The sequence below is a fragment of the Staurois parvus genome, unplaced genomic scaffold (genome assembly GCF_062004578.1).
Source record: "Staurois parvus isolate SC_StPar_1 unplaced genomic scaffold, SC_StPar_1.0 ptg001222l, whole genome shotgun sequence".
In the NCBI taxonomy this organism is placed as follows: Eukaryota; Metazoa; Chordata; class Amphibia; order Anura; family Ranidae; genus Staurois; species Staurois parvus.
The window spans coordinates 426,158-453,034 of record NW_028319018.1 but is presented as its reverse complement, the minus strand read 5'-3'; the positions used below and the strand labels follow the sequence as shown (position 1 = coordinate 453,034).

Genomic DNA, 26,877 nt, shown 5'->3' with positions numbered 1-26,877 from the left:
GCCAGGCCCCTAATCTGCCATAAGCCCCTATATACCGCCTCCTCATGCTGCTGCCAAGTCCAGAGTCTGTCATGGGTCCCTGTACGGCCTCCCATTGCTGCTGTCTCCATCGCCACACTCTGCCATGTGCCACTTTCAGGTCTCCTCACACACTGCTGGTGTGTTGAATTTTTTGACATAGGGTGCTGGCAGATTACGGGCCTCCTATAGCTGCTGCCAGGCCCCTAATCTGCCGTAGGCCCCTATATACCGCCTCCTCATGCTGCTGCCAGGTCCAGAGTCTCTCATGGGTCCCTGTACGGCCTCCCATTGCTGCTGTCTCCATCGCCACACTCTGCCATGTGCCACTTTCAGGTCTCCTCACACTGCTGGTGTGTTCCATTTTTTGTCATAGGGTGCTGGCAGATTATGGGCCTCCCATAACTGCTGCCAGGCCCCTAATCTGCCATGGGCCCCTATACCGACTCCTCATGCTGTGACGTTGCAACAAGGTGGAATTCAACCCTACATATGTTAGACCGCCTTTACGAACAGCAAAAGGCCATCACAGATTTCCTGATGTTAAAAGCAGATAAAGGTACTCCCTGTGTAACTTAGATGTCAGCCATTGGCAGCTCATGCGTGACACCTGCGCTTGCTCAGGCCCTTTGAGGAGGCCACGCTATTCGTGAGTCGGCAGGACTATGGGATGAACGACGTCATTCCTCTGTTGCACGTCCTGGAACAAATGCTGTTAACAATGGCTGGTCAGGGTGCGGTAGACGTGGCGCACAGATCTCAACGCCACATGGCCCCTGTGGGGGCAGGACTGGAAGAAGAGGAGGAGGTAGAGGAGGACATTGGTGCTCAGGAATTATTGAGTGAAATGGGTGGTTTTTCCACTCAGCGGACAGGAGTGGAGGAGCAGGAGCATCTGGTAGAGGAGGAGGAAGAGGAGACAGAGGACCTAGACGCACCGTGGCAGTATGCTGTGGAGATGGAGGCAGGGAGTCCCTCGCATTCCTTGGCACAAATGGCCCATAGCATGCTCGGTTGCTTGCGTAGCGACAGCCGAATAATAACCATCAGACAGAGGGATGACTTTTGGCTGTCCACCTTGTTGGACCCTCGCTACCGTTCAAAAATGGTGGCCTTTTTCACACCTGCTGAGAGGGAGGCCAAAATAACGTACTATAAAAAACACCTATGTAGTCAGCTGGTCTCTGCCTGTCTGCGCCAACGTCCATCCTCAGACACTGTGGGCCCTGTGCGCTCGTGTTCCGCTGCCATGGCAGCAGGGGAGGGGTGGGGTGGTAGGAGCAGTGGCAGCTCCACCAGCAGCGGCTGCCTCAGTCTGCAGTCGATGATGAGTAGCTTTCTTCACCAGCGCAGTGAGGAAACTACTAACCAGCCGCAGCAGCAGCAGCAGCATCAGGTGGACCTGGAGCAGGACCTCAAACAACAGGCTTAGGCCTACTTGGACAGCACCCTGCCAACCGAGGTAGACAATCCCCTTGACTACTGGGCAACGAAACTTGACCTTTGGCCCCAACTAGCTGAATTTGCCCTTGAAAGGCTGTCATGCCCGGCCAGTAGCGTGGCATCGGAGCGCGTGTTTAGTGCGGCAGGAGGTATTGCAACTCCGCGGAGGACACGACTGTCCACCCAAAGTGTGGAGAGACTGACGTTTGTGAAAATGAATCAGGCGTGGATTAGTCTGGATTTCAAACCACCAGTTCCTGACACAACTGACTAAATCCGCCATGAATCATGCCCCAAACATGTGCCACTTTCAGGTCTCCTCACACTGCTGGTGTGTTCCATTTTTTGTCATAGGGTGCTGGCAGATTACGGGCCTCCCATAGCTGCTGCCAGGCCCCTAATCTGCCATGGGCCCCTATACCGCCTCCTCATGCTGCTGCCAAGTCCAGAGTCTCTCATGGGTCCCTGTACGGCCTCCCATTGCTGCTGCCTCCATCGCCACACTCTGCCATGTGCCACTTTCAGGTCTCCTCACACTGCTGGTGTGTTCCATTTTTTGTCATAGGGTGCTGGCAGATTACGGGCCTCCCATAGCTGCTGCCAGGCCCCTAATCTGCCATGGGCCCCTATACCGCCTCCTCATGCTGCTGCCAGGTCCAGAGTCTCTCATGGGTCCCTGTACGGCCTCCCATTGCTGCTGTCTCCATCGCCACACTCTGCCATGTGCCACTTTCAGGTCTCCTCACACTGCTGGTGGGTTCCATTTTTTGTCATAGGGTGCTGGCAGATTACGGGCCTCCCATAGCTGCTGCCAGGCCCGTAATCTGCCATGGGCCCCCGTACCGACTCCTCATGCTGCTGCCAGGCCCGTAATCTGTCATGGGCCACTGTTGTCGCTTGTTGGCATATTCCGCTCGTTCAGATGCTCCTTCTCCTGCTACTCCTCTTCACGGATTCCGTCAGCAGTCTTTCTTGGAATCCGTTTCCAAGAGACAACAGTTTGCGAGCACGCACCCGACGGTGCAGAAGCTGAACGTCCTCCTGTCCAAGTTGCTGCTGCCAGGCTCGTAATCTGTCATGCGCCCCTGTACCGCCTCCTCATGCTGCTGCCAGGTCCAGAGTGTGTCATGGGCCCCCGTACCGACTCCTCATGCTGCTGCCAGGCCCGTAATCTGTCATGGGCCCCTGTACCGCCTCCCCATGCTGCTGCCAGGTCCAGAGTGTGTCATGGGTCCCTGTACGGCCTCCCATTGCTGCTGCCAGGCCCGTAATCTGCCATGGGCCCCTGTACCGACTCCTCATGCTGCTGCCAGGCCCGTAATCTGTCATGGGCCCCTGTACCGCCTCCTCATGCTGCTGCCAGGTCCAGAGTGTGTCATGGGTCCCTGTACGGCCTCCCATTGCTGCTGTCTCTATCGCCACACTCTGCCATGTGCCACTTTCAGGTCTCCTCACACTGCTGGTGGTTTCCATTTTTGTCATAGGGTGCTGTATGGCCTCCCATTGCTGCTGCCTCCACCGCCACACTGTGGCTCCACACTCTGGTTTTGGCCCCGTGACTGCCCAAATGAGTGAAGTGTGCGGTGATTCTAAGATCGACGGCACTCATCTGCATGTCATACTGACTGACAGTATTATTTCTCTTCCCCAGCAGACTCCAAGGGCATTTAAATTAAAGGTACAGTGTTCTGCACTAATATTAAGTCTCTCTGAAGCCTAGAAACACCCTTTTTTAAGTTAAATTCACAGCGAATTTATTCGACTCGAATCGAATATTGTCCACGAATTCGCCGAATCAGTCGAATCGAATTTTTCATTTCTTCGCTCATCTCTAATTCTGTCATTTCCGTCATCCCTTTATAATTCTGTCATTTCCGTGATCCCTTTATAATTCTGTCATTTCCGTCATCCCTTTATAATTCTGTCATTTCCGTGATCCCTTTATAATTCTGTCATTTCCGTCATCCCTTATAATTCTGTCATTTCCAGGAACCCTTTATAATTCTGTCATTTCCGTCATCCCTTTATAATTCTGTCATTTCCGTCATCCCTTTATAATTCTGTCATTTCCGTGAATCCTTTATAATTCTGTCATTTCCGTCATCCCTTTATAATTCTGTCATTTTCGTCATCCCTTTATAATTCTGTCATTTCCGTGATCCCTTTATAATTCTGTCATTTCCATGATCCCTTTATAATTCTGTCATCTCCATGATCCCTTTATAATTCTATCATTTCCGTGATCCCTTTATAATTCTGTCATTTCCGTGATCCCTTTATAACTCTGTCATTTCCGTGATCCCTTTATAATTCTGTCATTTCCAGGAACCCTTTATAATTCTGTCATTTCCGTGATCCCTTTATAACTCTGTCATTTCCGTGATCCCTTTATAATTCTGTCATTTCCATGATCCCTTTATAATTCTGTCATTTCCGTGATCCCTTTATAACTCTGTCATTTCCGTGATCCCTTTATAATTCTGTCATTTCCAGGAACCCTTTATAATTCTGTCATTTCCGTCATCCCTTTATAATTCTGTCATTTCCGTGATCCCTTTATAATTCTGTCATTTCCGTCATCCCTTTATAATTCTGTCATTTCCGTGATCCCTTTATAATTCTGTCATTTCCGTCATCCCTTATAATTCTGTCATTTCCAGGAACCCTTTATAATTCTGTCATTTCCGTCATCCCTTTATAATTCTGTCATCTCCGTCATCCCTTTATAATTCTGTCATTTCCGTCATCCCTTTATAATTCTGTCATTTCCGTCATCCCTTTATAATTCTGTCATTTCCATGATCCCTTTATAATTCTGTCATTTCCGTCATCCCTTTATAATTCTGTCATTTCCGTCATCCCTTTATAATTCTGTCATTTCCGTGATCCCTTTATAATTCTGTCATCTCCGTGATCCCTTTATAATTCTGTCATGTCCGTCATCCCTTTATAATTCTGTCATTTCCGTGATCCCTTTATAATTCTGTCATCTCCGTGATCCCTTTATAATTCTGTCATTTCCGTCATCCCTTTATAATTCTGTCATCTCCGTGATACCTTTATAATTCTGTCATCTCCGTCATCCCTTTATAATTCTGTCATTTCCAGGAACCCTTTATAATTCTGTCATTTCCAGGAACCCTTTATAATTCTGTCATTTCCGTCATCCCTTTATAATTCTGTCATTTCCGTGAATCCTTTATAATTCTGTCATTTCCGTCATCCCTTTATAATTCTGTCTTCTCCGTCATCCCTTTATAATTCTGTCATTTCCGTGATCCCTTTATAATTCTGTCATTTCCAGGAACCCTTTATAATTCTGTCATTTCCGTCATCCCTTTATAATTCTGTCATTTCCGTCATCCCTTTATAATTCTATCATTTCCGTCATCCCTTTATAATTCTGTCATTTCCGTCATCCCTTTATAATTCTGTCATCTCCGTGATCCCTTTATAATTCTGTCATTTCCGTCATCCCTTTATAATTCTGTCATTTCCGTCATCCCTTTATAATTCTGTCATCTCCGTGATCCCTTTATAATTCTGTCATTTCCGTGATCCCTTTATAATTCTGTCATTTCCGTCATCCCTTTATAATTCTGTCATCTCCGTGATACCTTTATAATTCTGTCATCTCCGTCATCCCTTTATAATTCTGTCATTTCCAGGAACCCTTTATAATTCTGTCATTTCCAGGAACCCTTTATAATTCTGTCATTTCCGTCATCCCTTTATAATTCTGTCATTTCCGTGAATCCTTTATAATTCTGTCATTTCCGTCATCCCTTTATAATTCTGTCATCTCCGTCATCCCTTTATAATTCTGTCATTTCCGTGATCCCTTTATAATTCTGTCATTTCCAGGAACCCTTTATAATTCTGTCATTTCCGTCATCCCTTTATAATTCTGTCATTTCCGTCATCCCTTTATAATTCTGTCATTTCCGTCATCCCTTTATAATTCTATCATTTCCGTCATCCCTTTATAATTCTGTCATTTCCGTCATCCCTTTATAATTCTGTCATTTCCGTGAATCCTTTATAATTCTGTCATTTCCGTGAATCCTTTATAATTCTGTCATTTCCGTGAATCCTTTATAATTCTGTCATTTCCGTGAATCCTTTATAATTCTGTCATTTCCGTGATCCCTTTATAATTCTGTCATTTCCATTATCCCTTTATAATTCTGTCATTTCCGTGAACCCTTTATAATTCTATCATTTCCGTGATCCCTTTATAATTCTGTCATTTCCGTGATCCCTTTATAATTCTGTCATTTCCGTGATCCCTTTATAATTCTGTCATTTCCATGAACTCTTTATATTTCTGTAAATTTCTTCAAGTTACTGTTTAAATACAGTGACTATATTGTGGGAATTATTGCAGCTGTGTGTGCTACTTCCCCTACTGATGTAGTTCCCAGCCTTGCTATAACTTATGTCCATTTTGTAACCTTTATGATATTTATTTTGTTTCTATCTCTGTATACTACGCTGTTGCAGCACATTGCTGTATGATTATCAATCTTTATATGTGTATGCATCCTGCTGCTGTTTCCCCTCCTGGCCTCTGGGGTCTGGACCTTCTATTGCTCCCTTGTTTTTTCACTGGGCTGATGGGCCGTTTGGTTGGGCCTGATGTGCAGCCGGGTGGCCACGGTGTCCCTTGTGTATCCTTGCTAGGGTCCAAATGTCCGTGTCTTGGTAGGGACCTTCTGTCCCTCCCTGTGCAGACCTGTGATGTAGCATGAATGGCCATAGCACGCCGGTGTCATCACTGATGGCCGGACGCGGTGACGTCACGCGTCACGACACAGACGTGCCGCACCTGGGGCACTACATAGGTCTCGGTTCACAGCCGCCCAGTGCCATTCTTTCAGGGCTGGTAATCCCTACAGGTTATCAGATTTATGATCCTCGTGGCACAAACCTTATACCGTGCCCTTTTGCGGTTTTGGTCGTCTCCTCGCCGGACAAGTGCGTTTGTTCCATCAATTAAGCACCAATATAAACATTTTTTGGTAAGATACCTTTTTGAAATTGTTGGGATGAATAAGATATTACATTGTTTTATCTATATTTACACCCTTACACCTGCCTTCCAATGAATGGCTGGGCCTACTTTTTTGATACCCCCAAAGTGTTTGACGGGCTGGCCCAGGTGTATTATCCTGTGGCTCTATGGTGACTGGGAGTCATCTCCTCATAGCTGGGATGTCATTGTAGTTGATGCTATTATACAAGTGACTACTCTATGGAGGTGTTGTGTTACTTTCTTCCCCTCCCCCTCCCTTTTCTCCTTTTTTTGGACAGTTGTCAGGAGTCAGAGATATACACAGTAATGTTATGGGGGGTAAGAAATATGTAACAAACGTTTTGCGCTGCTACTAGAAAAGATGGGACTATTGGGACGCAGCGCACACCCGGCTATACCACTAGTAACAGACAACAGACAGAACATTGATGCTGCGCTAATCACAATAATGCCGCAGACATTCCAATACAAATCATGAGATGAGAAGACAACAGATAATACACCAGAACATCATCAGTAAATGGAAGGAATATGGGAGAGAAGGGAAAGGTGAAATCATAAAAGTACAAAATGAGGAGCAAAAGGTGTAACAGACAAAAAATCGTGACCGCGGGCAAAACGCACGGAAATGATCCGGGAGAAATAAAATATGAACTCAATCCCAGTAATAGTGGGACATAGGAGTCCGTCACAACATACATGACATAACGTGAATACAACTGAGGAGAAAGTGGAGCAAAATGTGAAAAATACAAAATGAAGAGCTTAATATGAAAAGTGTACAAACCACTTATCACAGAAGAATGACAATAACAACGCACAGCGCGGCCAAACATTGTGACCGTGCGACTAAAGAGTCACCACAATGTGCAACAAAGGCCATGTGACATAAACCGACTAATAAGTGACCATAGAAATACCAGCAATAAATGTGGCAAACATATATAGAGTGCGGCTAGTATAAAAGAGGAAATGGTGATATAAACGCACAGCAACACCAAATGAATGTATTACTGAGCACCGCAAATACAATAACACAATGAAGAAATAAATAACATGTGACTAAAAAAATTTGTAAAAAAGACATAAAGTCCATGTGCAAAAATGTCCAACAAAAACACATAAAAAAACAAACCACAACGTGGATAGGTAAATGATTGTTGAATCCCACACCGGCTACATTGCCTCCTCACCTCTGTGCCCAGACCCCAAGGGGCCAAAAGGCTTTCAGGACACTCCCTGCAGGGGCCCTTTAAGTGGAATCCCAAATGGCGATGTAGGGATGATATCCCCTCACTGGTGGACCATACTGCTCAGCGGTGGTAATAGATCTTTCACCTTTGGACACGGAAATCCGCCAGTGCACAGAACTCCTGCCAGGGGATTGTTGGACCAGAAAGAACAGCCGGCTCACAGCACTCCCAGGAGACAAGAACAAGTCCTTCCATAGTGTGATGTTATAAATGAATCATTATATTGTAAAGACAAATGAGGACTTACATGGGAACAGATCCAACAACGCACCAATCACATGTGCTGATATGGGTGTACTGGGTGTACCAATATGGCTGTGGCCGTTCATGTCAGAAATGACGTCACCACATTCCGTTCTCCGACCTACGCGTTACGTCACTGTCATGTGACTTCATCAGGGACTTGCAATCAGCCACCCCTCACATCACCGGGTAAGAGGAGACTTTATTGTAAAGGAGAGAGCAGTACGGAGGATCCACCTAGATCCCCCATCATCTGATAAACACATAGAAACAATGGATTCAGTCAGTGTGTGTGTTTCCTACAGATGGATCCAGTCATGGGAACCCACCAGAGAGATGTCCCCGTCCTCTGTATTCCCGGGATTCCACACAGGAAGGTCACACCATCCCTCACCATCATCACGTTGACAATTATTGGTAGTTGTGATTTATACACAGCATGTTTGTTACAATGAATGTTTTATTATATCTTTCAGAGTGGAATCCTCGGGGATGATAATATTGATGTTAAAGAAGAGTATAAAGAGGAGGATGAGGAGTATGGAGTGATGGAGGAGTTTTCAGAAGGACACAAGGAGATGATGGAGCCACCTAATACCAGGAACCCACCAGAGAGATGTCCCCGTCCTCTGTATTCCCGGGATTCTACACAGAAAAGTCACACCATCCCTCACCATCATCAGGTAGATGAGGAACAATCACTGATAGTATCATTAGGATCTGTACATTATCTGCATTGTTACCATTGATGTCATTTTTATTATATATTCAGAGTGGAAACCTGAGAGATCCTAAAGTTGAGGTTAACAAAGAGATAAAAGAGGAGGAGGATGAGGATGGGGGGATGGAGGAGTCAGAGCTTCTAAGAGAACACAAAGATCTGTACCAGGACACCATGGTGGAGTCATCCAGCTACAGGAACCCACCAGAGAGATGTCCCCGTCCTCTGTATTCCCGGGATTCCACACAGGAAGGTCACACCATCCCTCACCATCATCAGGTAGATGATGACAATTATTGGTAGTTGTGATTTATACACAGCATGTTTGTTACAATGAATGTTTTATTATATCTTTCAGAGTGGAATCCTCGGGGATGATAATATTGATGTTAAAGAAGAGTATAAAGAGGAGGATGAGGAGTATGGAGTGATGGAGGAGTTTTCAGAAGGACACAAGGATATGATGGAGCCACCTAATACCAGGAACCCACCAGAGAGATGTCCCCGTCCTCTGTATTCCCGGGATTCCACACAGGAAGGTCACACCATCCCTCAGTATTGCAAGGTCGGTGGAATGGAGTATCTAGAACTCGGACTGATGAAGACAATTTGTGGATTTTTTAATGTGAGTTTATAAATTACAGATGATATTTTCTCTCATTTCCTTGATTTAGAGTGGAGATCCAATTGATATAGAATTTGAGGTGAAAGCAGAAGAAGAAGAGGCGTATGTGAGGGATGATCAGCAGTCTATGGAGGAGGATGGAATAACGGGGACATTTATAGAGGAGGACACTCCTACAGAGATCAGCACAGGTGGGTCATGAACACTAAATCCATTCCTCCACCCATACTGCTCACTGATTGGTCCAGAGTAGGGCGGGGACTGGGTGATATCAGCCTGTAATCCCCTGGTCACTTTCCTGAGCTGTGTTCCCCGTCCTGTATTCCTGGATTTCTCTCGGATAATCTTCCTTCTCTGTGCTGCAGACACAATTTATGTATCTAGACTGGATTTATGGAGGTTCTGGGGTTCAGCTGGCAGAAAAATGTTGATTTTCACCATAGACATTGCTTGACTTGGCATTTGGGTCTTGGACCTTCTTTCCCATGCCCTGGTCTTGCAAAATCTCTGACAGAGCAATTCTTCCAGTCTTTTGACCCAGACAACTGACCCTTGCCCTTATGTCCCTTTTTCTGTTGCAGATTTCCACACTAACACACGGACATCCCACCACTTAGGACCCACTGCTGCTGCAAACAGCATCCAGCCAGACTCCCTGCCCACGTTTCCTCCCATGGCACCCCCAAGTGGGCAAAAAGGCCAGGCTTCCAGGGGGAGCCATGGTGCCAGGGGGGACACTGGGCCACACCTTGGCCATGATGCCAGGGGAGCTACTGGGGCCCAGGGGTCCATTAGGGCTAGGGTGGACCAGAGGTCTGACTGTGGTGTGAAGGGGTCACAAACTGGTGGCAGAAGGGGCCAGTCTTCCTTCAGAAAAAAGGCGGAAGCTAAGTTGAGGACCTCACCTGGGGCTGCTGTATCCCCTTTGAGCCCAGGAGAAGGGACATCAAGGGGAGGCAGAAGGTCCCAGGCCCAGGCCCAATCCCAGCCCAATTTTCCACCCTTCTCCCATGATGAGATCTGGGCCATGGTGGTTGCTTATGTAGAACGGGCTGAATGCATCTCGGGGCCCAGGTCCTACCGCAGCGGTAAGGCAGCAAAGGACCGTCTGTGGAAGGAAATCACGGTGGCCGTAAATGCAGTGGGCAGGATGGTACGCCGGTACCCCAAGAATGTGAAGAAGCATATGCGTGATCTGAGGTGGAATTTAAAGGAGAAGCTGACTCTGTGGGCTCGGCAGGGACATGTTACAAGGCATGGGGTGGACCCTGACCATCTGCAGGAACTGTCTCAGGCAGAACGGGCACTTCTGCCAATCATTGGTCTCAACACGATTTTTGGGGTGACGGCTCATGAAGATACTGATGACTGGCAGAGTGGTAAGTACACTACACATGTCCATATTGTGTCTTCAAAGTTGTGTTATCTTTTTAACATTTACCATTTGTTGTTCATTTTGTCTTGTGTTGTAGCCAATCCCGAGGCAGGGGCAGCCCCAGCCAGCCCATCAGAGGACAAGCCAGATCACACATACGCTGATGAAGAGATGTTCCCTCCTGGTAAGCACTCATTGGGAATGCCCCCCCCCGTAATGTTGAACAGACTGCTAGAACATCAATCATCTCACATGTCAATGTCCTATTCACAGCACAACATCAGCAGGAGGAGGAGGAGGAGGAGCGGCTCCCCCCACTGCAGCCAGGAATGGAGGAAGATCTGGGTATGTATTAATGTGCTTGTCTACAACAATCATAATCACTCAGGATGAGCCAATGAGCATCCTCTTAGGAATGCAGAACAAACCAATGCTAAACTCTGTGTGAACACAAATATATCTCCACAACACGCTGGATTTCTTTGGGGTTCCTCACTGTATTGCGCTCAAACCCCTAGAGAAATCCGTGTGGAAAACTGTTACCACACAGAAATGTGTCTAATCCCTGCCAAATGTCCTGGGACCAGTTTCCCTGAACCATGAAAAGCAGGTAACCCCACAAAACCAAATGGGGGAACTAACTGATGAGGGCAATAAAGTTCCAAACATCACTAACTAGCTGACATCTCCTGAGCGTTCCAAATTAGACTCGTCCTCGTAACTTCACAACTTCTCCCAGACACAAAAACATTCCACGCATGTAAACACATACATGTAATCTGACCAACGTCACCATGCTCAACTCTGACAGTCCCAGAATATCCAATGTGTTTGGTGTTTAGTGACATCATATATCATGCCTGCTCAATATACAGGAAATGATCCACTACAGGGACCCATCACCTCCCAATCGTGCCGCTCACCTTCAGGTTTGAGCCACACAAAGGGAAGGTCAAACACACTTTGGTCACCACTATGGGTGGCAGAACTGGCAACATTCCTCCACTTCACTTGGAATCAGTAAGTCTCATTTTAAGGTCTCCAGGCAAATCCTTGTTAAAAATAAAGCCCAAAAGAGCTCATGATTGTTTACATTTCCATTCAATGAGTTTATTGGCCCCTTAAGGATGCTGATTTCCAGAGTAGTGTTTAACCACTTGTCACCCGCACTGTAGCTGTCATTTGGCTACAGTCTGGGGAGGGCGTCATACAACATCCTCCCAGAACACGCCCTCCCATAGGCCCCTGGGGGTGCACACCCAGCCATCTCAGGGGTCGCTGTGTCCTACGGACACAGCTGATCACATGATGTGGTAAAAGGCCAATCACAGCGGCCTTTTACCACGTGATCACGGCAGATCACCGGTAAATGCAGTTGCCGGTTATCAGCTGCACTTTCCTCATGCTGTCACAGTGGGAGTAAAGTACTGCAGATAACCGACAATTGGCAGAGAACAGATCAGCACCGATCACCAGCTCACTGATGATCATTGACCTGATGATCAGAGCCCAGCAGTGCTGCCAGTCAGTGCCCATCATTGGTGCAGATCAGTGCTGCCTATCAGTGCCCATCAGTGCTGCCTATCCATGCCACCTCATCGACACACATCAGTGAAGGAGAAAAATTACCTGTTTGAAAAAGAGAAACAAAGACAAAAACTTTTTAATTTCAAATTTTTAGCTCTTTTTTTGTTTATAGTACAAAAAACAAACCACCCATCAGAGATTAAATACCACCAGAAGCAACCACTATTTGTGTGAATAAAATGATAACAATGTCATATGGGTACAGTGTTGCATGACCACAATTGTCATTCAAAGTGTGACAGCGCTGAAAGGTGAAAATTGTCCGGGGCAGGAAGGGGGTCTAAGTGCCGGATAGGCAAGTGGTTATAAAAGCCGTGCTGACACTGCTGGCAGTAATGTCTAGTGGGCCCCTCTCCTGACTTGTTTCATCATGTGATCTGGGACTTCAGCATAGTAAAACTTGAGGTCAACATCAAGAAATGTAGCTACTCACCCAATTGTCAAGTTCCAAGTGACGGCGACCATTCTCCTATTGCTCCAAATGTAGAGGCCAAATCAAATACATACCAAGACTGAGTATTCTTGGGGCCATTTTCCCGAAGCCCAAAAACCCAACCAGATCCAAATAATATAACACAATTTAATTTTCCTGATTCCAGGAAAAGAGTCAAATCATTTTACAGTGCCCCTCCCCCCAAAAAAACTGGAACCTAACTAATGCTTTGGGCCTCTCATGTAAACTTGGGGCCGATAATTAGACTGCTTTGTTTTGGCACATCACATGACTAGCAGGAAGATCTATTCCTTTGTCAGAGTTATCCACCGAGAATCTCAGGACTGAAGCACCTAAAGCCCAAAAGGCATCATAAAGACTAATCTATAGGTCATTGACAAATACACTATATTGCCAACACTGCTGGGATGACTTCCTTTCCACACACATGAACTTCAATGACATCCCAGTCTTAGTCCGTAGGGTTCAATATTGAGTAGTCCCGCCCTTTGTAGCTCAGCTTCCAATCATCTGGAAAGGCTGTTTAATGTTTTCAGATACAAGATCAAGTAACTCTGAGACTGCCACATGAGTTCATTATTTTCTTTTTCACATTGAGTTTGCAGGAGACCTGCGGTTTAAAAGTGATTAAAGGAGTTTTGGATGCATTGCTCTTGGTCTCTTCAGATCAACAGTTATATCAACAATTCTTTTGGGTGCATTTACATGCGTTTGGCTTTGGAAATATTTTGGGGAACATTTATATTTGATTCAACCCATTTTTTTCCCTGGGTGACCCTTCTATAACCTATTGAATCCTTTTTGGAATGTTGCCTTAATGACAAATGTTATATATTTTGCTTTAATGTTTGAAGCCCATGGTCAAAATGGGTGCAGTAGCCTATGGGCATAATGGAGCCATCCTAACATCTGCCTCCTTGTTTGGCAGGAAAGGTGGCCCCTCATTCTTGTGGCCCCTGCTCCTGAGCCTTACCATGGCTCTTTCTACTCCCTATCAGTCTCCTGGGCTGTGGCTGCCAGTGTCCTATTTGTCTGGATAAACTTGGGTGAAGAACATACCAATGAGCAATCCCTCAAACCTTGGTCACAAATGTCACATCATACATGCAGCCTGTGACGGAAGCGTAGGCAGGACAGAACACACGGAGGATGATAAACACACAACGTTTTATTGAAGTAAGAGAGACACTCAATCAGGGTAACAAGGGTAGCGGGTGGGTACTAAAAAAGGGGGGAGGAGTCCAAACAGTGATAATCCAGCCCACGATAGGGCAATTCAGGTAGCGATAATCCGAGCATTCAGTGGGGCAGGCCAGGTAGCTACAATAATCCAGGCACACAAGAGGGGCAGTTCAGGCAAGTATTAATCCGGGCACACAAGAGGGGCAGTTCAGGCAAGTATTAATCCGGGCACACAAGAGGGGCAGTTCACACAAGTATTAATCCGGGTGCACAATAGGGGCAGTTCAGGCAAGTATTAATCCGGGAGCACAAGAGAGGCAGTTCACACAAGTATTAATCCGGGTGCACAATAGGGGCAGTTCACACAAGTATTAATCCGGGTGCACAATGGGGCAGTTCACACAAGTATTAATCCGGGTGCACAATGGGGCAGTTCAGGCAAGTATTAATCCGGGTGCAAAATAGGGGCAGTTCACACAAGTATTAATCAGGGTACACAATAGGGGCAGTTCAGGCAAGTATTAATCTGGGTGCACAGCGGGGCCGTTCAGGTAAGTATTACTCCGGGTGCACAATAGGGGCAGTTCACACAAGTATTAATCCGGATACACAATAGGGGCAGTTCAGGCAAGTATTAATCCGGGTACACAATAGGGGCCATTCAAGCAAGCAATAGTTCAGGTATTCAATGGGGCAGTCCAGGCAAGGGGCATAGGGGTGTTTCACAGGGCAGTCTGGGCAAGGATAATATGGGAATTCAATGGGGTAGTCCAGGCAAGGGGAAATATGGGAATACAATGGGGCAGTCCAGGCAAGGGAAATATGGGCATACAATGGGGCAGTCCAGGCAAGGGAAATATGGGCATACAATGGGGCAGTCCAGGCAAGGGAAATATGGGCGTACAATGGGGCAGTCCAGACAGGGGTGATATGGGTACACCATAAGACAGTCTGGGCAAGGACAAAGGGGTGCACAATAAGGATAGTTCCACACTCTGCCACATGCGGCTTGTAGGGGCACTCATGGCAGGTAGTTTTCAGGGGCATCCAGCAAACAATGTGCAGGAACACTCACGGTTCAGGGACCCTAACAGTGGTCAGCTTTCCAGGGACAGCAGCGAACAGTAGACAGGGACCCTCGCAGCAATCAGCAGCAGGGTCAGCTTTCCAGGGACAACCAGTGATCAGCAGACAGGGTCAGCTTTCCAGGATCAACAGCGAGGGTCTTGGCTGTGGGGTCTGGCCTCAGCTCAGACCTCACACAGCACTTCTCTCAAGAGCAGGGGACCAACAGCTCATGGGTCTTCAGAGGGTTGTGTGTCTTGGCCGCAGCTTCAAGACTACACAGGCAATATAGGACCACAAGTCCCAGCAGTGCACAAAGCAAAGCACAGTTCAATGCATCTCCTAGTTAGGGCTCGGCCAGGAGGGGCTCTGATATCCTCTCTCTAGCTCTCTCCTTTTTCAAGAGATCGCATGGCCCTTTCAATTGTCCAAGCCCCAAACTCCCAGTGAGAACTGGTCGGGCCTTTCACAGCCACAAAAGACCACGCTGTCTGCACTCCCTGCTGAGATCAATCCCATTTCCCACCTCCTGCGGGGCACAATAACTCCAAATTGTAGACAAAGCAGACAAGCTAACTGTTTGGCCACAAACAAAACACAAAAATAAATAGAATATTTCTGCTGTCCGTCACACAGCCTAACTAGTATCTGTTACTAATCATCATCTTGAACTATATTTGCAGATCATCTTTTGCCCCTGGAGGCCCCAGCTGTTGGAGTGGGAGAAGAATCTGCATCTGATGTTGGGGTACGGGAACTGCTGTAATGGGGTGGGGATGTACAAATGCATGTTACATGTGTATTTGGGAAATGTCATGCATTTTTTTTTTGTTTTGTGGTGCAGGGAAGTTCAGGCACTCCAAACTTGTGTGAAATGCCGTCACCTCCACCTGAGTTGCGTGAACATCCGGTAAGAGATGGTACAGATGTTCTCCCTAATGAGTCACCCATTTAGAGTATAACTCCGTTCCTGGCTGGGCAGGACTTGGCAACGTGATGTGTAACTTACTTTTTTTGGATCATTGCTTAGTCAGGAGCTGGAGGGAGTGATGTGCATGTGACAAATCAGCAGGAAGGTATCAGTCTGGGGAAAGATGCCAAACCATTCATTTCAGTCAAATGTTCATCCAGTGTAATTTGTCAGGGAAAGGCATTCACCAATACCTGGTCCTAGGGGTGGGACAAGAACATGAGCTAGTGTTTGGTGCAGGGGCGGACTGAAACTCATGGGGCCCCGGGTCAATAGGGGATCATGGGGCCCCTGTGTGCTTGCTCACCCTCAAACCACACCCAAAAAAGCCTATGAAAGGTACCAGGGACATTTCATGGGGCCCCCTACTGACCCCGGCAGTGCCCGAGTTCCCCAATGGTCAGTCCTCCCCTGGTTTGGTGTCAAACGAGCCCCCTGTCATGCTGTGTGTTAAACACGCTTTCTTTTTTTTGTTTGTTTCTCCTTGCAGCCAACATTGGATCCAGCTGGTTCAGCACCCCGTCCACCTGGACCCAGCCCCCTTCGCAAGCTTGGGGAAAGGCTGTCGTTCAACATGGAGAGATTATGGGAGCAAAGGAGGCTTTCTAATGCATCCAGTAATATAGAAAGGTTACTGGGGCTCCAACATGAAACCCTGCTTGGACTTGTCACCGCGGTCAGGGATCAGTCTACAGCATTGCAGGACCTTAGTCATGATATCCGGGCCTTATGTCAAGCAGGGGCTGAACAAAATGCACCTTCAGCCAGAGGCTCCCAACCCCTGTGCAGTAGTAGTTTGGGGCCAATGCCAAGGTTGCCACAGAGTTCCCCTGTAGAAAGTGCCGGGGAATCAGCAGGGGAACAAGCATTGGAGGTGCCGAATCTGGAACTACCCACTCTGGAGCAGCCCCCTCAAGAAACCCCACCCGAAGACCAGTATGACTCCTTCCCCATGGGTCCCTCTTCTACACCTTCCTCACACTCCACTTTGCCCCTTGACCACACCCCCACTTTCACACCCCCTCCCCTTGTTTCTACATGCTCCTCCTCTCAATCCCGTTTCCACCCTTACCTTCCACGTCCTCAGCCCTCAAATGCCCCTCCCCACATTCTCCCTGTCTTCCATTCCCCCCATTCAACCTCTCCCCCAGCACTCCCACCCCACCACTCTTTCCCAGCCCCTCCACACACTGTACCCCCCCAACCCTCACACCCACCCCCTCTGCAGCAGCAGCCTCCTCCTCCCCATTAATTTTGTATTTTTTTTGTAATAAACATTTTTTGGAAAGTATCAGAACGTGTCTTTCAAATTGTCAACAATGCATTTGGGGTAATAATGGTGGCTTGGTCATGTAGGGAATCCAACACAGGCGCTTTTCTGAGTATGGCTACCAATAATTCCAAATAGCGAACACTAAAAAAGAAGCACTTCAGGAAGAAAACTAAAAGGTGACCCTTCCAGAGGCATTGGTGGTGAGACTCTTTGGCCTTTCTGCTGCTTTCACCTGGTGGTCTGTCCTGCAAATAGTTTTAGCTGTTCCCCATCACACAAGTTCTCTGGCACATGTAGCGGTTGGCCATTATCTGCTAACCATTTGGCTGCCCCAAGGGAGCTTAGAATTCTCAGTGGACTCTGTGGGCAAGGCTAACGTTCCCCAATATGGGAACACACAATATTGCAGCTTGTTTCTAAGTGTCGGCTAGCTTTTGTCTTTTTTGGGTGCTGATTTTGGCCAAGACTCCTGCATGGAACACTCACCCCCCCCAGAGACTGACACTGCTGTCCAAATATGTTCCCTGTGCTACTTCATTGACACACACTATACAAGAAGTGTGTAATATCCAGGACACCAGGCGTGACACCAGGACACAACTTACAGTAAGCCTGCCAAGGAATGCTAGAGACACAGAAAAGTTGGGAGAATAAGAAGAAGGCCTTCTGTTGTTTGGACTATCATTATGCTGGACTAACTGGACCCAGACTAAGTTTGCTTTACACCCCGTGTAACATCTTGCCCTGAGATTGGTTGGGGGCATAGGATCTTTAGCTGCCTGATTCTAGATGTGTGTGCCTATGGAATTTATGTGCCCAATGGACACTTGTTCCTCACTTCATTCCCTCCCCACCTCTTGTTGTCAAAACACTGACATGTGAATGAGGAACAAGTTGGATCCAAGTGGTATGTGTGGAGCAGATAGACAATTTGCCCATTAGGGCCCCTTCTTTTCTGGGGGACATTGCATGTAACTGGTCTCATCCATAACTGATAGTCCTTCCAAGAGCAGCTTTCAAGTCATGTGACTTCTGTGGAATGCCAATCCCAACTAGAGATGAGGTGATGGGAGACATCTTGACAGAGTTGGATCACAGGATCCCCCCACACATTGTCTACTTGGCTGCACCCCCTTTTGGCAGTCTGCACAACTACACTCCACCAAGCTATGTAGAAGTCCCTGGATGGAATGAAGAGCTACTCCAAACGTGAACAATGTAACGTGAATGGAGTGTTCTGTGTAAACTGTTGCAGCATTTCACAAGAGGAAGCAAACCAAGATTGGGAGTAGCTGCAGACAGCAAGCAGACAACTTCAATCTTTATGTATCCCAGCTTAGGATTGAAGGAGCTGGTTTACCTCTCGGAAACATGCAATCCTATCTGCTACAGTCCTAAAGCTGGACTTGCCAGAAAACACTTCGTTTGGACATTACCAGAAATTCCAGGTAAGCAAGATTGTCCAGTGCAGCTGGAGCTAGCAGAGTCCTGCAATGCTTTAGGGACATGCAGATCAGCTCCAACTGCAATGAAGAAGATTGCCGACCTGCAAAGGCTGAAGAAGGCCACAACACAGGGCACTGTCCAAGAGAAATAGAACATTTATTACCAACAATCAATAGAAAACTATAAAACATCATAAAAAATTGTAACTAAACTAAAATTGCTGCCTGAAATAGGCTCCAAGGCTGGGCTGGTCCTCGTCTGGTTCCACCTCCAGGGCTTGCTCCAGGGCCTGGATCCAGCGGCACATCCAGCCCAGGAGGCCACGAATGTCAGGATCGGGGAACAATGTAGAAAAAGCCAAACAAAATGTATTATCTGTAATAAAAAAGGAGACAAACTTGCTTCACACAACAACAGCATGCAATGCTTGTCTACCTTTGTCCATTATCCTGAAAGCACTCTATGCTGTTGTCACCTCATAATTGGAACACAGAACTTACATTTCTTGCCTGGATGATATCATGGCCCAAGGAGTGAGCTTGGAATCCTTAGTCCTAGATTACCCGCTTCCCACCCGCAATGTACTGTGGCCAGGCGGCAGCTACAGGCAAAGCAATGTACTTGTACGTCACTCTGGCTGTACTAACACAGGAGGCACACCACACACCCGAGCCGGCACACAGCGCTCCCCTCCCCCGACTGCTGTGTCTGGCGGATACAGGGGAATGAAGATCCCAGTGATTGTGACCCTGTGATCATGTGATCTCTAGGTGATCCCAATGTAAACAGTTATTATGAATCAATCTCATTCATAACAGCTCTGCTTCTCCTCCTAGAGAGCTGTGATTGGACCACAGCTGTCACATGATACATGGGGCCAATCACAGCACCCTGTACCATGTGACCAGCTCCAGCCAATCACAGATCACTATCTTGAGCTGTCAAAAATCTAACTCACTGATGACAGTTGATGAATGAGTTCAGTTCTGACAGCAAGCTTTGCATTGCAGGAGAAATGACCATTATTTCTACAGCAAAGAAAAGTGTAAAAAAAAAATCCCTGATCTCCCCCCTCCCCCCACAGTAGTACAATGGTTACTATGGTAACATCCTACTATTCTGATACAAGTATTAAAAAAAAAAGTTAAATATATTGAGAATTTTGTTTTAAAATTTTTTTAAAGGTTTTTTTTAACTACTTGCCAACCACTTACCCGCATTTTGTGGGCGAGCAGCAGCTCTTGGCAAAGTGGCGTAATCTGCATCACTTCCTGTTTTGGGGTGTCAACATGCCTGCGCCCCCCAATACCCCCCCGGTCGGTCCAGGGAGAGAAGAGAGAACACGGCACCGAGTAAAAGCACCACTACATTGTACACACACGTTAGATTAGCACATTTAACCCTTTGATTGCCCCGTCACCCAGCCAGTGCCATTAGTACAGTGTCAGTATATAGAATGTTTCACTGATCTCTGTATTCCTGCCACTAGTGACATCAGATAGTGTCAGGGTCAGTAAGCCCCTCCCAGCCAGGGTCAGCTGGCGTTAGATTGGCTGCACACTGTCGCACTCACGCTATAGGTCGCTGATCACCGCCATTACTAGTATAGTGTTTGTACGGATCAATATATTGATCATGAACAGAACTATACTAGTGCCGGCTTTGTATAGTGTCCCCAATACTCAGTGTTAGCCGGATCGGCCCGGTCACTGCCAGCACTAGTGTTCAGCCCCTCCACTGTTCTTCACAGAAGATTTGTACCAATTGTGGGCCAAGGCAATTTATACACCACAATACATGGCGACACCCAAATTCAGCTCTTGTCACACAATTCACATGGAACTCTATCACCGTTTATGAAATTAAAACATTTTTGGGCCGAAACCCCAACATGGACATTACAGAAAAGAATGAATTGCAGTCATATTGGTCCGCAGACCCGATTCATCGTATGTCCGTGTTCTCTGCTGGTACATATATGTCCAACATGGACCAGCAATGTACTGGAACGTCGCTGGACTTGGACTGGTTATACCGGGAGGATGCTTGCAGCTACAGGCATCATTCTAGTGCTGGTTTATTAGCTGGTGGGCGGCTTTCATGTAAAAGTAATCCTAGTGGCCAATTAGCTGCAGAATTGTGTTTACGAGCAGCGAGATGGGACATCATTTTACATGATTTCCTATAGCAGCAAATCTGATGAGATGAATGAAGTGGGTGTAAAGTGGAAGCAGTGGATGTGCAGGGAGCAGCATCTTGAGCACAAAGCACTTTATGTTGTGGATGGATTTGCACACGGTTCAGTTTCCTTCATTTATTGATAAACCCCATAAGACCAATGAAGTGGGTGTAAAGTGGAAGCAGTGGATGTGCAGAGAATAGGATTTGGAGCCCCGAGCTCTTTATCTCTGAATGTCTCCACATATTTGTAGTGTATTTGTGATGATTTCTGTGCACACACAATAGGACAGCGCTGTGACACATAATGCTCTTCTAGATGACAGGGAATCCTTCCCTTTGTTACAGCAGCAGTCCGCTAGAAGGTTTTTGTAGGTTTGGAGTTGTTACACATAGCGCGGGTTTTATCCATTTATAGTGATGACATCATTGCCCAAATCTGGGGGTCACCAGCCATTTCCACCCTTTACTCCCAGCTGGGGGGCTTTGTATCCATATACCAGATGTTCTACAGGACTAAATCTGCAATCAATGTTACTGCAAAATCAAAGGGGCCAAAACCCCTCCCCGAGCAGTCATATATTTCTGTGCCCCTTGGTGGGAGTGGAGGTGACCCCTCTATAAGGATCTACAGTCCATACATACCCAGCACAAGGCTGGGGTCACACTACCAGACGCTTCTCGGGGCTGCAGTTCCTCTGAGCTCCACAAGGTGGGGATCTCACTTCTACTCAGACAGGAAGTCTATGGAAGACAGACAGGAAGTGATGTCAGGTACAGACAGGAAGTGGTGTCAGGTACAGACAGGAAGTTCTATGAATGAGGAAGCGGAGAGTTGACATTCCTTGATCTGGCAGCAGAGGAGGTAATACGTAGATGAACCCCTTCAGGGGGAGGAGTTGATGATAATATATTTGCTCCCAAAGCTGGCCTACATGGTTCAGTTTTATCGTTCAGCCAGCGGGATGACCATAAACCCTGAAGTGATTCCCCCATCCACACATTGGAGGTGGATGGGGGAATCCTCCCCGCTGCACTCTTGTATTCTGACAATGGGGGGACTCCTCCGCTCTCAGAATACACGGATCAGCACTGAAGCTATTGGCTGCAGCCGCTGGGGGAGTGGCTTTTATCCGGCAGTGGCCACACATGGATGGAAATGTGAGCGATCCCTGCTGAACCAGCTGAATTTCCATGGATCTATGGTCACCTTCAGTGACTTCCTCCCCTCCCCCTCATCTCCTTCATGATGGAAGTCATGCTGAGATCATCTCCCATTGGCTGAGCAATATTCTCATTTGTCTCTCAGCTCCTTCTTGCTATTCCTCGTCCTGCCTGTTGTTTCCTTGGATTGATTTTCTGTGTAGTGACCCCGGCTTGGTCTCTTGGATGCGCTCGTCTGTTGCTTGCCCTGACCTTTCTCCTGATTCCTGGATCTCCTCCTCATCTCTCCTCCATATCCTCTTACACAGCTTTTCTCCACACCTGCAGTGACCCTGGGGGGAGGAAACTTGGCACCAGCACGCCGCCAAATACATCCCCACCATTAGGGGCTCCGTTCCTCCGCACGTCACCTGATCACATGACAGCTTACTTCCACAGATTCCGGACAGATTTCTGGATGGTAAAGGTCAAAGGTCACTCTTCAGTTTAGGAGAGGTAAGACGCACCCAGGAACTATGATTTGGTTTGCATGGGAGCCTCATATAGAGGACCCCTCAAATCTCCCCATCCAAATGTCCCTCCATCCAGAGTCTATATGTCCTATGACATCACACTGACCTCACAGCTCCTCCTCCCAATGTCCCTCCATCCAGAGTCAGATAATCCTATGACATCACACTGACCTCACAGCTCCTCCTCCCAATGTCCCCCCATCCAGAGTCAGAGAATCCTATGACATCACACTGACCTCACAGCTCCTCCCCCCAATGTCCCCCCATCCAGAGTCAGAGAATCCTATGACATCACACCAACCTCACAGCTCCTCCTCCCAATGTCCCTCCATCTGATTTTTTCTGATGCTCTTAGGATGTGGGGCCCCTTGGTATCCTCACATGTAAAGTGGGACTGTTGGTCCTGCGTTGTATGTAATGACATCAGAATGGCTGCAACAAGCCTATACCCTGCGTAGTGTGGGGGTCCTGTGGGGGGAATTATACCTCAGCCTGAAGTGGGGCTTTAATAAAATGGAGACCTGAATGGAGAGGTGAGGAGGATTCTGGGAATATCATTTGATGTGACTATTTGTGTTCAGATGTAGAGTTTTCCTCCTGTGAAGTCTGGAGATCATATGACATCACATTGCCTCCACCTCCCTCCCTGATAGAAGAGAGAAAGAAGAAGAAGATTCTAGAAGTCACCAGAGAGATCACTGAGCTGCTGACAGGAGAGGTGAGCGGTGCCGGGAATTCTGGGACATTCTCCAGTAACAGACAAGGGATGTGTCTGGATGGTGACTGTATCATTGTGTGTGTCAGGTTCCTATAAGGTGTCAGGGTGTCACTGTCTATTTCTCCATGGAGGAGTGGGAGTATTTAGAAGGACACAAGGATCTCTACAAGGACGTCATGATGGACAATCAGCCGCCCCTCACATCACCGGGTAAGAGGAGACTTTATTGTAAAGGAGAGAGCAGTACGGAGGATCCACCTAGATCCCCCATCATCTGATAAACACATAGAAACAATGGATTCAGTCAGTGTGTGTGTTTCCTACAGATGGATCCAGTCATGGGAACCCACCAGAGAGATGTCCCCGTCCTCTGTATTCCCGGGATTCCACACAGGAAGGTCACACCATCCCTCACTGTTACAAGGTTGGTGGGATGGAGCATCTAGAACATGGACTCATGAAGACAATGTGTGGAGTTTTTTTATGTGACCTTACATTTTACAGATGATATTTTCTCTCATTTCCTTGATTTAGAGTGGAGATCCAATCGATATAGAATTTGAGGTGAAATCAGAAGAAGAAGAGGCGTATGTGAGGGATGATCAGCAGTCTATGGAGGAGGATGGAATAACGGGGACATTTATAGAGGAGGACACTCCTACAGAGATCAGCACAGGTGGGTCATGAACACTAAATCCATTCCTCCACCCATACTGCTCACTGATTGGTCCAGAGTAGGGCGGGGACTGGGTGATATCAGCCTGTAATCCCCTGGTCACTTTCCTGAGCTGTGTTCCCCGTCCTGTATTCCTGGATTTCTCTCGGATAATCTTCCTTCTCTGTGCTGCAGACACAATTTATGTATCTAGACTGGATTTATGGAGGTTCTGGGGTTCAGCTGGCAGCAAAATGTTCATTTTTCCTCTAAGCATTGCATAATGTAGGCACCCAGGACATGTGACTGGGGTCTCCTGCCTTGTGCCTGACTCCTCCAGGGGACCTTCTCTGTTATCTGCTGGCTGTGCCGGGTGGAGGGATATGTCTGTAGTGTCTCAGACCCAAGTCACTGAGTGCAGTCTCAGGAGATGGGAGACAAGCAACCCTTTAAGGACCTTTAATTACTGAATACCAATATTATCAGTCCTGACCATTACACTATATAACTTATATTGTACATTCCATACTCCTGACCCATGCACTATATACTCTGTGTTGTACATTACATACTCCTGACCCCTGCACTATATACTCTGTGTTGTACATTACATACTCCTGACCCCTGCACTATATACTCCATGTTGTACATTACATACTCCTGACCCCTGCACTATATACTCTATGTTGTACATTACATAGTCCTGACTTCTGCTCTCCCCCCTCTCCCCCCCCATTGCTATATATACACATAATATGGATTCTCTTTGTTACACCCATTTCCTACCAGCTGGACATTTTCCAACTTTGGACCCTTAAACAGAAAGTGATAAGGAGGGAGGAGTCAATGCCCCAATGATGGTGGTCTTCAGGATCAGTCCAGTCTTCATCTTGGTTGTTCTTCCCCCATCCTCACTCTCTGACCTCTGGTGGGGCTCAGCCCCGCTGTTCTTCATGACTAAATCATGGACTAAATAAGGAAGTGCAGTACTTCTTGTGTTGGGAAGATGGCAATGAGTGATAGAGGGGGTGGGGACCCTCGTCCTATAATCCCCTCATCACTGTCCCTCCTATAAAAGACAGTTCTGGTTGTTTCCTCACTCTCTGACTAAGGTCCATGAATAAAGAAATGACCTGGTAGGAGATCAGAGGAGCCATTTCCTATTTCCCTTGAGTGTGGAATTGTAAGCTCCTCAGAGACCAAGCTGCCTGATGTGGGTGGAGTCCTGGTTTGGGGGAACCAATCAGCTCCTGTCTAGTAATCCTCTTTGTCTTTGTATTTTAGTCCATGGCCGGGAGATGAGGAAAACCTCCGAGGATTGTCTCACTTTGTCTCCAGACTGGAAAGTAGAAGATGAGGACATCACACAGTATAGTCCAGGAGAAAACCCGGCTCCCTCCAATGTCCATCCGGCACCACCCAGTGTAGATGGACCATCGGATTCCTCATATCCTGAGGAACCTCAGACTGTGCAGAACCGGGCCGACCTTCCAACAGGGAAGAGGTTCTCCTGTACTGAGTGCGGGAAATATTTCAGTTATAAATCCCATCTTAATGTGCATAAAAGATCTCACAGGGGTGAGAAGCCATATTCTTGTCCTGAGTGTGGGAAATGTTTTTCAGTGAAGTCCAGTCTTTACAGACATCAGAGATCTCACACGGGCGAGAAGCCATATTCCTGTTCTGAGTGTGGGAAATGTTTTTCACTGAAGTCCCAACTTTACACACACCAGAGATCTCACACGGGGGAGAAGCCATATTTCTGTCCTGAGTGCGGGAAATGTTTTTCACAGAAGTCTCATCTTTACACACATCAGAGATCTCACACAGGGGAGAATTCATATTCCTGTTCTGAGTGTGGGAAATGTTTTACAAGGAAGTCCAATCTTTACATACATCAGAGATCTCACACGGGGGAGAAGCCAGTTTCCTGTTCTGAGTGTGGAAAAAGTTTTTCAGAGATGTCCGGTCTTTATAAACATCAGAGATCTCACACTGGGGAGAAGCCGTATTCTTGTCCTGATTGCGGAAAATGTTTTTCACAGAAGTTCAGTCTTCATCAACATCAGAGATCTCACACGGGGGAGAAGCCGTATTCCTGTCCTGAGTGCGGGAAATGTTTTTCAGACAAGTCCAATCTTTCCAGACATCAGAGATCTCACACAGGAGAGAAGCCGTATTCCTGTCCTGAGTGCGGGAAATGTTTTTCATGGAAGTCCAGTTTTTACACACATCAGAGATCTCACATGGAGAAGAAGCCACTTTCCTGTCCTGAGTGAGGGAAATGTTCCTCACTGAAGTCCGGTCTTCCTGTACATCAGGGGTCCCACACAACCCTGGAGGTGTATTTGGGCCTTTAGTGCGGGAAATGTCTTCTAGATGAATGTTGCTGGACATCCCAGCTCTCATGTGGAGAAGAAGCACACCCTGATATACACCTCAGATAAACTCCATGGCTGATCTTCATCATGGAAGAAACAGTTGATAAGGAGATGAGAGGTCCCCAAAGACATGGATGAAGTGCAGTAAATGTCGGGGTGCAGAGTGGTCAGTAGATCCTGGAAATGAAGGACACAACTGCAGCCCTTCTTGGGTGTCGGAGTTGCGTTTCCTGATAATGATATAGCGGGTTACAGAGCTAGAAGCCGGGAGAGCCCAGATCTCGTTATCGGGGAACTTTACACAGACAACAAAAACTTCTGAAGTTGATGTCCTTCATTTCAAGGCTCTACAGAACAGTGGTGACCCCGAAGCGTCTCTCTGTCTTCAGTCCATCCTTCTCCCATCCCCCAACAGGAGGGAAGGAGAACTCCGCCCCAAACTAGGGGGGAACTTTCCTCTCATTATTTCCCTTGGCTTCTGTGTGGGTTTGGGTGGTTGGAGGAGTGCGGCATGAGAGGGAACACAGCTTGTTGTTCTATGTCTACATATGGGGTCTGGGTAGAGGGGATCCACCGGAA

General features: G+C 47.1%; 1 protein-coding gene and 1 long non-coding RNA gene across 2 annotated transcripts; both read left to right on the top strand.

Annotated features, from left to right (window-relative positions):
- The first annotated feature begins 9,287 nt into the window (after nucleotides 1-9,287).
- LOC149438058 (uncharacterized) lies at nucleotides 9,288-17,262 on the top strand. Its single transcript, XM_089660309.1, has 8 exons — nucleotides 9,288-9,338; nucleotides 9,388-9,529; nucleotides 9,920-10,717; nucleotides 10,811-10,897; nucleotides 10,987-11,058; nucleotides 15,685-15,749; nucleotides 15,846-15,911; nucleotides 16,462-17,262. The coding sequence occupies exons 1-8, from the start codon at nucleotides 9,288-9,290 to the stop codon at nucleotides 17,221-17,223; spliced, it is 2,043 nt and encodes a 680-aa protein (XP_089516435.1). The 3' UTR covers nucleotides 17,224-17,262.
- A 4,412-nt stretch (nucleotides 17,263-21,674) lies between these two features.
- On the top strand, nucleotides 21,675-23,470 carry LOC149438057 (uncharacterized). Its single transcript, XR_016307967.1, has 3 exons — nucleotides 21,675-21,733; nucleotides 23,126-23,262; nucleotides 23,349-23,470. It is a non-coding gene; the product is annotated as an uncharacterized LOC149438057 (long non-coding RNA).
- Nucleotides 23,471-26,877: the final 3,407 nt, after the last annotated feature.

Bases quoted from the DNA above. Each gene is read 5' to 3' on its own strand.
- LOC149438058 (XM_089660309.1), top strand. From the start codon at position 9,288: ATGGAGTATCTAGAACTCGGACTGATGAAGACAATTTGTGGATTTTTT. The intron at 9,339-9,387 runs GTGAGTTTATAA...TCCTTGATTTAG, and splicing joins CAATTTGTGGATTTTTTAAT to AGTGGAGATCCAATTGATAT. The intron at 11,059-15,684 runs GTATGTATTAAT...CTATATTTGCAG, and splicing joins AGGAATGGAGGAAGATCTGG to ATCATCTTTTGCCCCTGGAG.